We start from the raw sequence: 9,836 nt of genomic DNA on the forward strand, positions 1-9,836 counted from the left end.
TGGGGGTGGGGACATTCTGTTTCCTCTGGATTCCTGGCGCTCTGTCAGTCCTTTGCTTGCGTCCATGTCCCCAGGGGTCTTTATCAGCACTGGACCTGGGGGCGGGATCCTCAGGTGGGAGGATCTCAGGGGGCACCATGGGGCTGTGACTCTGGGGCAGAAGGACACCGGAGTCAGCCAAGAGGCGCCAGGGCTCCTCCCAGGACCCCACCCCCACGTCCCGTGTCGGCTGGTCTGAGATGGCCCCTGGGTTGCTCAGGTCTCCCAAATGCTCCGAAGTTTCTAGCGGGTCGCCGAGGTGAGAGCCAGGTCCCGGGTCAGCAGTGCTCAGAACCCAGCCTGCATCAAGCCCCGTGGCAGGCTCGCCGACTGTGCCCACCTCCACCCCCAGAGCCTCCAAGACGTACCCAGGGACGTGGGGGGGGGTCGCCTTTCACCGGGCCATCCTTCTGGTGGGAGTGGGTGGTCTCTCCCTCCTCAGTTTGATTCCGGCCCAGGGCTGTTTAGAGATGGCAGCTTTTCTTTCTCTGAACGTCTTAAGCATTTAAATAAGCATTATGAAATATTTCTAAAGCAAAGTAAGGAAGATTTCTCCTCCTCGGGCAAGGAGCCACCCTGGGGTCTGCCCGAGTGAAGGATCTCTCGGCGCCTGAGACCAGGATGTCTGAGCTGGGGTGCTCGGTGTCTCTGGAACTTGGGCCCAGCCAGGGCCCGTGAGGGTCATTTGTGGCTGCTGCTGGGGTAGGGGTGAGTGCCAACTGCATCCTCTAGTATGAGAGGACCCACGCCAGCCTGGGTGACAGCCTGGCCTTCTGACGCAGGCCTGGAACCACCCCCCCCATCTCACCCTGCGCCACAGACACAGACGGGGCGGGGAGGAGACATCCACAGCTACAGGGCCTGCCAGGACCCCCGGGGCTTCCCACCCACTCCAGTGGGCTCTTCCTCTGCGACTGTCCTTTGTACAGGGCTCGAACTGAAACCACCAGGTGAGTTCCTGGTTTCTGCCTCGACCTCCTCTCCAGCCTCCAAGCCGTGTGCTCCCAGTGAGACCTTCAACCTGTGGCCGCTCAGAATCGTGCATTTGGCCCACACAGTCGACCAGGACCCCTGAAGACCTTGAAGACCTATCAGAGGAGGACAAGCTCATGATTTTATTGAAACAAGGTGGCTGGACATGGTGGCTCACGCCTGTAGTCACACCACTTTGGGAGGCTGAGGTGGGAGGATTGCTTGAGCCCAGGAGTTTGAGACCAACTTGGGCAACACAGGGAGACCCCTGCCTCTACAAAAAAAAATAAAATTGGTTGGGCGTGGTGGTGGGCTCCTGTAGTCCCAGCTATTAAGGAAGCTGAGGTGACAGGATCGCCTGAGCCCAGGAGGTCGAGGCTGCAGTGAACTGTGATTGTGCCACTGCACTCCAGTCTGGGTGATGCAGTGAGACCCCGAGTCAAAAAGGGGGGGTGAAAACACACCTCACTTCCCAGGGTGAAGTCAGCACCCAGGTAGCCGAAGACTCAGGTAAGGGAGATCCGTTTCGAGCCCCCAAAATAGTTGCTATAAAACTGTGTCTCAAAGGTCACAGTTCAAAAAGGTTTTGCTGACAGCCAACTCCATGGCATCCGCTTTCGTTCTGAATTCCATTCTCGTGAACTTGGCCCGGGTTTCTGACGATAAAATGAACGGAGGCACTGGTCGCAGGTCTCGGGATGGGAAGACTTGGTAGCCAGCTGCCAAATCGTGACGACATCAAGAAGACCAAAACCACACGGGTCAGACACCATCAGGTGTGGCTAGGATCACCTGGGGGAGCATGGGGACACATCACGCTAACCTCAGGACAGTGCAGGTCACCTGTGATGCCCATGGCACACACAGTCTTCCGTAGATGGTCATTAGAGGGTCATAACCGGTCGGTGAGCATTTAATACATGTTAGAATCATTTCCACCCCGAACACTCAAAACTCAACCACTCAAGTCTTGGTGCTTAAAATAGAAACACAAGGCAGGGTGCGGTGTGATCCCAGCACTTGGGGGCTGAGGTGGGAGGGTCGCTTGTGCCCAGGAGTTTGAGACCAGCCTGGGCAACATAGCAAGACCTCGTCTGCACACAAAATAAAACAAAAACAGCCTGGTGTGGTGGTGTGTGCCTGTAGTCCCGGCAACTCAGTGAGGATCACCTGAGCCCAGGAGGTCGAGGCTGCGGCAAGCCGTGGTTGTGCCACTGTACTCAGCCTGGGCGACAGAGTGCTACCCTGACTCAAAAACTAAATCACGGAAAGTGGGAGACGCTCAGTGCTCTTCGAGTTCGCAAAGTAGCTGAAGCCTCAGCTGACCCGGAGGTGATGATGAGGAGCACAGCCTCACTCCTGCCCGCCCCTCCCCCCCCAGACGCGAGGACAGTGGTGGGTGGGGACAGGCCCTGCCACCACTCCCCCCTCCAGGGGCCCCTGCATGGGCCCCGCCTGGCCGGCGCCCTCCCTCTGCCTGGGGGGGAGGGCCAATGCGGTGTTCCTGGCCATGTGGTGGGAGGAGGGGCTGGGGCAGACAGACAAGCCCCGTGTGCTGAGAACCCAGCTGGCCTTGCCCTGCGGGGGCACTCTGAAGCCTCTCTCCATCCACTTCCTCGCCAGTCTTCGCTGTGTCCCTGGGAGGAGGACTGAGGGCACAGCAGCTTGGCCCCTCCGCCCCCAGGTTATGGCTTATCTTTTTAGAGACAGGGTCTTGCTCTGTTCCCCAGGCTGGAGTGCAGTGGCATAAACACGGTCACTGCAGCTTCAGCTTGCGAGCCTCCTGCCTAAGTCTCCCAAGTAGCTGGGACTGCAGGTGCATGCTACCACTCCTGAGTAATTTTCCTTTTTTTTTTTTGGTAAAGACGAGGTTTTTCTATGTTGACCAGGCTGGTCTTGAACTCCAGGCCTCAAGCAGTCCTCCTGCCTCAGACTCCCAAAGTGCTGGGATTATAGGAGTGAGCCACCACACCTGGCCGTAGCCACCCCCATAACAGAGGCCCAGAAAGATGGCAGTGCTATGTCCCGGCCCTGTGCCGGGGTGAGGGTCTCGAGTGCAGAACCTGGGTTCCCTGAGGTGGGGAGGGCCTGGAAGCCAGGGTGGCAGCCCACGTTCTGCGCTCACCCCGGCTCCCTTGCTCCCTTTGAGGCTGCCAGGCTGCGCTGGTCTGCTACAGGCCTGGGCTTCACCACCGGCCTCAGGCCCCGCGCAGTGTCTGTGTGGCGCCCGCTCCTCACGGGGGCCAAGCCAGGTACCCAGACCCGGCAGCCTGGGCGGCCACGCTGGGCAGCACCGGGGGCCACAGGCCTGAGTGGGGCGAGGGATATTGGGGGCAGGGCCATGGGCAGGCTGGCAGGGGGGTCCCGGGTGTGGCTCTTGCCAGTCTGTCCTGGATCCCAGATCTGCTCTCCTGTGCCGTCCTGCAGCAGGATGCCCGGCCCTCCCTGCGGCTTTTGAGCATGGCCCTCTGCTCAGGGTCGCCTTGGGGGTGGCCAGGCCCCGGGGCTTCCCCGCTCTGCACACACGACTTTGGGATGCGGCTGGGATTTGGTGGCCCCCAGTGCCCTCGCGACCCGCCAGCCCCTCATTCAAGGGGCACTGTCTGGGCCATGAAGCCACGCCCACGTCCACGGATTTTCTAGAATGAACCCTTTGTCCTCGTCGCCCACAGTAGGCTGTTCCGGGGTCCGCTGTGTGTCCACCTCCCCCTCTCCCCTCAGGTAAAACCAGGACAGCTAAGGAGTCGGCAGAGGCGCCGTGGGGGCGCCCCGGCCCGGAGGCCCACGGCCGCTCGGGGCACGCCCGGTCTGGGACGCAGGAAGGCAGTCCGGAGTCTGTCCCTGGGGAGCTGGTGGCACCCACTCGCCCCAGAGCCTTCGGTCTGTGAAGACAGAGCGGCTACACGGCTTCCCTCAGCTCCTCTCCCGGCCCCTCCTGCGCCGTCCCCTTTGGGAGCCCACGCGGTGCCGCGGAGCAGGGGGCCTGGTGGCCCCTGCTGGGACATGGAGAAGGCTGTGTGGGGGCTGGCCTCCTCCCTCCCTGGAGAGAATCTGTGCCATGGAGGGTTGGGCCTGAGCCTCAAGCAGCCGCCACAAACACCGGCCATTGGCTTCCCGCTGAGCGCGGCTGTCCTCCCGTGGCAACTCCGAAGTGAGGGCCAGGACACTGCGCCCCCAACCCGACCGAGTCCTCGTGTTCCAGAGGGCCTGACTTCTGTCTCGGAAAGCCAGTGGGGGGTTGGTCGAGCCGACTCAGTCACAGCTCTGGGGGCACGTGCGTGTGTGCATGGGTGTGCTCCTGTGTGCGTGTGTGTGAGTGTGTGCACAGAGGGGTGCGGTGTGCGCACATGTGTGCGCATGTGCATGTGTGCGTGTGTGGGGGTGCACGCACACCTGAGTATGTGTGTGCATGTGTGTGTTTGGGGATTGGCCCCTGATGCGGGGAGGTTTCCGGGGACAGCGACGAGCCCGTGGTCTCCCTGGGCACACCTGTGGGCGGCGTCAGGCACGTGAGCTTCGGGGCACCTGCTGGTGTCAGGCGAGGGGTGCCATCTGGCCCGGCGGGTGGGCAGCTCCCAGAAAGGGCCCCGAGCCCAGATCAAGACCAAGTTGGTGCTGAACTGGCAAGAGACCAGGGCCATGAGGTCCTGGAGGGAGGCCCGGGCCTCAGCAGGAGGAGGGAGAGGCCCCGAGGGCTGGCGCCACACGGAGCGCGGGACTGAGACGTGCTTGCCCACAGAGACAGCCGGGGCTGCACAGACCGGCCTCTCGCCAAGCAGGGTAGCTCTGTCGAGGGCCGGCATCGCCTCCAATGACCCTCATCCAAACAAGAGCAGGTGGCGGGGGCTCGTGCCTGTAACCCAGCACTTTGGGAGGCTGAGACAGGAGGACCGTTGCACTTAGGAGTTCAAGATCAGCCTGGGCAACGTAGTGAGACCCAGTCTCTACAAAAATAAATAGGAATAAAATAAAACACATGAAAAACAGGACAGCTTCTTCGATGCCAGTCTCCTTGGGCGTATTTAAAACAGAATCATAGTGACGTTTTTGGCATTTGAGTGCAAGCTGTCTACCTCAGGAGATGTAGCTGAGATGGCCTGAAGTCCCCCATCTGTGTCCCCATGGTTTCTGCAAGCCCCCAGGGGCTAGTGTTCTCACGGCCCTCTCCTCCGTCCTGCCATGGGCATGCTTCTGCTTTGCATTCACTGACCTTCCTGACATCGGGACAGCCCTTTTCTCGGGGTCTGTGGTCATGTGACGTGTCCCGAGTGTGGCAGAGGCCGCAGGGGAGACATGGGGCAAACCCACCCCCAGCGGGGACCACCGACCACAGCTGGACTCCTGGCGTGGATTCTGCGTGAGCCCTGCCCCTGCCTCAGAGGCTCCGCACCACATTTTGTCTCCTTTTCAGCTTCCTCTCTGGCAGTTTCCCTCTGGAGCTGTCCAAGTGTCCTCCGCACTGGGCCTTCCACTCAGCCTGGTCCGCTCACATCCACCTTCTGACGGTGTTTGCTCCAAGGAAGGCCACTTCTCTTCCACAACAGACTTGGGTGACGGCAGTGAGGTGTTGAAATGCTTCCTTATGACAGCTGTAAGATGTCAGACGCTCCATCATCAACCCTGGGACCCGAAGATGCTATATGAGGGACACCCCTGAGACCTGGCCTGGTCTCACCATCACGGCAGGCAAAGGAACTGGCCATTGGGAAGGGGACCTTCCGTGGGCCTCTCTGAATGAGTGAATGAATCTGTGAATGTGTGGAGGATGGAGGGGGTCATAGGTCATCGATTTCATCGCCATTCCTCCGGCGCATGGAAGGGTTTGTGAGCCTCTCCCAGGCCAGACGGCTTCAGGGCCTGGGGACACTCGGACGAACAAACGCAGTTGCTGAGCTCGCGGAACGGGGACTCGGGCCAGAGGGACACAGAATAGAACAGTCCTGCAGCGGAACAGGCATTCCCAGGCGTGGTGAGAGGCCCTGAGGGGAGGATGGGGCCCCAGGCGGGCTCCTGGGCAGCCGAGCCAGGCAGAGAGCGCTTGGGACCCCAGGGAGGCTGGGAGGCTGGGAGGCTCGCACCTGGGGAAGGAGGGGCCGATGCCAAAGGGACTGGCTCAAGGGGGAAGAGGACGCCATCGGTGACTGCCAGAAGGTTCCTGCGCCCAGGGGCCAGGTACAGGGCAGCCGGGACCGAGCGCCCATGCTGCCCACAGAAGTTGGCCCCGGACACCTGCGAGGCTGCGGGGCCGCCCAAGGGGCAGACATCGTTCTTCCAAAAGACCCCGCACGCACATGCCTGTCGCAGCGCCCGCCACAGCAGCAGTGGGACGAGCGGACCTCGGTGCCCGCCGACCGGGGCAAGACAAAGACGATGTGCCCACAGCCACCATGGAGTGCCACATGGCCATGATGCAGCTGGCGGCCATTGTTCCAGGAAAACCGATGCAGAAGCTGAAAGCCAAATGCCACGTGTTCTCCTCCACGAGGGAAGCTGAGTGCTGGATGCACAGGGACGTGAAGGAGGGTGTCGCAGACATGGGGGCCCCTGGCGGGAGGGAGGAGGGGAGGATGAGAAGTGCCCTCCGGTCCCTGCTCACCGTCTGGAAAGGTTCACAGACACCCAGACCTCAGCGTCCTGCGGTAGGCAAAGGACCCGCACGTGCACCCCGATGCTAAAGCAACATTTCGAAGACTAAGCAGACCCGGGCAGGGCAGAGGGGCGGTGGGGGCAGTGGGGGCGGTGGGGGGGGTGGATTCTCCCTCCGGCCCTCTCTCTGTCTCTTCCTCTCTCTGTCTCTCTGTGTGTGTCTCTGTCTCTCTCTCTCTCTGTCTGTCTGTCTCTCACTCTTTTTCTCTCATCTCTGTTTCTCTCTTTCACTCTCTCTCACGCACACTCTGTGTCTCTCCCTCCCTCCTTCTCCCTCTCCCCTTCTCTTTGTCTCTCTCTTACTCTGTCTCTCCCTCTCTCCTTCTCTCTCTCCCTCCGGCTCTCTCTCCTCCCTTCCCTCTCCCTCCCTCACTCCCTCTCTGTCTCTCTCCTTCCCCCCTCATCCCCTCCCCCACAACCATCCTCCTTGGGCCGTACCCCGGACCAGGCTGGAGCCATGCTGCCGGTTGCCGAGCCTCCGCCCACAGAGGGCTGCTGGGTGCCCAACTCCTTCCTCACAGTGCTCGGTCCCCACCAGCTCCCACGCCCTCCGACCTGCCCATCCGAAGTTGCCCCGACCTCCCAGCCGGAGCGTCCTCTAGAAATATTTTGATGCCAATGAAAAATTCCAACAGCCGCTGCATTGTCTTTTCTCCGAATAGTCACACAAGATGGTGTTTCCTGGAGGCTGGGGACCCTGGTAGTCCCGTCCTGAAAACCCAAGCGAGCTGGTACCAGCAGCGCAGCGCCAGAACCACGTGGCGCCAGCAGGGGGCGTGCCTCGCCCACTGAGAATCTGCAGTCCTGTTGTGTTCAGTCTTGGAGACCACCGGAGGGCGGACCTGCCACAGAACAGGGACGGGAGAGGCTGGCCTTTCCTGGTGAGGACGTTTGGGGCCAGAGGTGTGTCCCCCAGAGGGGGTTTGGATGGCTCAAAGAGCAGGGCCGGGCTGGGCGTGGTGGCTCACGCCTGTCATTTCAGCACTTTGGGAGGCTGAGGCAGGAGGATTGCTTGAGGCTGGGAGTTCGAGACCTGCCTGGACAACACTGTGAACCCTCATCTGTGCAAAAAACAAAATAAAAAATAAGCCGAGTGTGGTGGCATTTGCCTGTGTGCAGTCCCAGCTACTCGAGAGGCTGAGGCGGGAGGATCACTTGAGCCCAGGAAGTTGAGGCTGCAGTGACTGTGATGGTGCGAGTGAGACCCCGACTCAAAAGAAACTCAAAAAGAAAAAAATTACAGGTCCTGTTAACACGCCAGTTTACTCTCGAAGGAATGGAGCGGCCCACACACGCTGAGCACGGGAGTTACCCAGCTCCAAAAATCCCCGCCTCCAGGCCACGCCAAGCAGGGCAGGGTCTCGAGTGGGCCCAGGTTTCAGCAGGTGGAAACTCCAGGGGACACCGACGTGAGCCGGGTGTGCGCCGGTCCCCACCCAGAGTCCAGGGGACCCTGTCCAGCCAGCAGGTCGCCCGGGGGCTCCGGCCACCGTGGCTTGTAAACCCAGCACATGGAAAATGCCCTTGGAGGGGAAGACCTCCAGGTTCCCCCAGAGATTTTGGCTCCTGTGGCCTGGGGAGGAGCCAGTTCCTGGCGAGAGTCCAACCCAGGCGCTCCTGGAATCAGCCTTCAGGGGACACTGACCTAGAAAGACAGTGGCCCAGGGTGGGCGAGACCCAGAGCAGGGAAGGGGTTGGGCAGGTCCTCGGTGCTGGCGTGGTCAGCAAACTGAGTTCTGGGACAGGGAGGTGGCAAGTCAGGAGCTGGCGGCAAGGTTTGCCGCTGTAGCCGGGGTCGCCTTCTTTCGGGATTCTGCCTCAGGCTGGGTCCGGCGTGGCTGGTAGAGGCTCGCCCAGCCTCCCCCGCCCCCAGGTTAGGCTCAGAGCAGGCCACCGGGGCCCAGTGGGCTGAGGACACAGCCTCTCTCTCCGCCTGGGCTTTGCAGCAGAGCCGGAGCTGGCCGGTGCCCCCTCTGGCCCCCGGCCCATCACGGTGGCCAGCAGCTGGGTGACCCATTGTGGTCTCTCATAGTCCACTGCAGCTGCCTCTTAGAGTGCAGAACGTGCAAGCTTCTGGTCCCGAGCAGCTGGGACGACAGACATACCGCACCACACCCAGCAAATGTTTTGCTTTTTTGTAGAAACGAGGTCTTGCTATGTTGCTCAGGCTGGTTTCGAACTCCTGACTCAAGCAGCCTTCCCACCTTGGCTTCCCAAGCCGCTGGGACTACAGCGTGAGCCACCGTGCCCGGCCTACGTTGCTGCTTCTGGAAGGAGGCGGCCAGGCCCAGGCTCATGAGGCTGCTGGCGCTCCCGGCTGCAGAGTGACAGTGACGCCACCATCCCCGACCTGGACGTCCCTGTGGCCCTGTGGGTTCCAGCATCCTCTCGAGATTGGGGTGAAGCCTGTTTTCTGAAGTCACCGTCTAGCGTGGCCGGAGGCCCTGCAGCCTAGTCTTCACAGGGGAAGGGAACTCCCACGGGCCTTCGGATGTCCTCTGCTCTGCCTTGGGACATTCGCTGACCAACGTATCCCATCACTGGCGGCTTCCGTCCAGCCCATGCTGCCTTGCCTCTGGGCGCTGGGCCTCACTTTCACGGCTGCTTTGTGGGTCTGCCCTCACTGGTTCGAGTGCGCGTTCATTCGTTCACTAGCGCCCACTGTAGGCCAGGCATCTTGCAGCCCTGGTGGCGCGGCAGTGAACAGGCGACCAGACCCTGTCCTCACGGAGTGGAGTGGGGCCGGTGGAGGTGGGCGAGTCAGCAGGCTGGCCGGGCCCATCCTCCTGGAGACAGGGGGGGCAGGCGTGGTGGGCTGTGAACTGAAGGCCCAGCTGGAGGAGGGAGGGAGGCGGCAGGGCTGGCCTTCACGGTGGGGCCCCCGAAGGCAGACTTCTGGAACAGTCCGAGACTGCAGCACGGCCTTGAGCTCGCCCAGGCAGAATAAGGGCAGGAGGACCCTGGCCGGGGCTGGCTTGGTCCGGGGCTGCCGCGACATGGAGGTCTGTGAGGCTCAGACCCCAGGCATGTTCATCCTCTGTCCTGGAGGTTGGAGCCCGAGACCAGGGTGCCGGCAGACTTGGGGGTCTGCTGGGGGCCTGCTTCCTGGATCTCTTCAGTGAGTCCTCCCATGGTGGGAGGGAGGCTCTGAGGCCTCTTTTTTTTTTTTTTTTTTTTTT

The 9,836-nt window shown here is 61.5% G+C and overlaps 1 protein-coding gene across 1 annotated transcript in view; it reads left to right on the plus strand.

Annotated features, from left to right (window-relative positions):
- ST8SIA5 (ST8 alpha-N-acetyl-neuraminide alpha-2,8-sialyltransferase 5) overlaps positions 1-3,899 on the plus strand; it is a 37,383-nt gene extending 33,484 nt beyond the window's left edge. The window contains exon 11 of the mRNA XM_021713352.1: positions 3,733-3,899. Coding sequence (XP_021569027.1) covers positions 3,733-3,899 — 167 coding nt within the window. The remainder of the gene's footprint in view (positions 1-3,732) is intronic.
- Positions 3,900-9,836: the final 5,937 nt, after the last annotated feature.

The sequence above is a fragment of the Carlito syrichta genome, unplaced genomic scaffold (assembly GCF_000164805.1).
Source record: "Carlito syrichta isolate Samal-C Ts95f unplaced genomic scaffold, Tarsius_syrichta-2.0.1 Scaffold304483, whole genome shotgun sequence".
Lineage (NCBI taxonomy): Eukaryota > Metazoa > Chordata > Mammalia > Primates > Tarsiidae > Carlito > Carlito syrichta.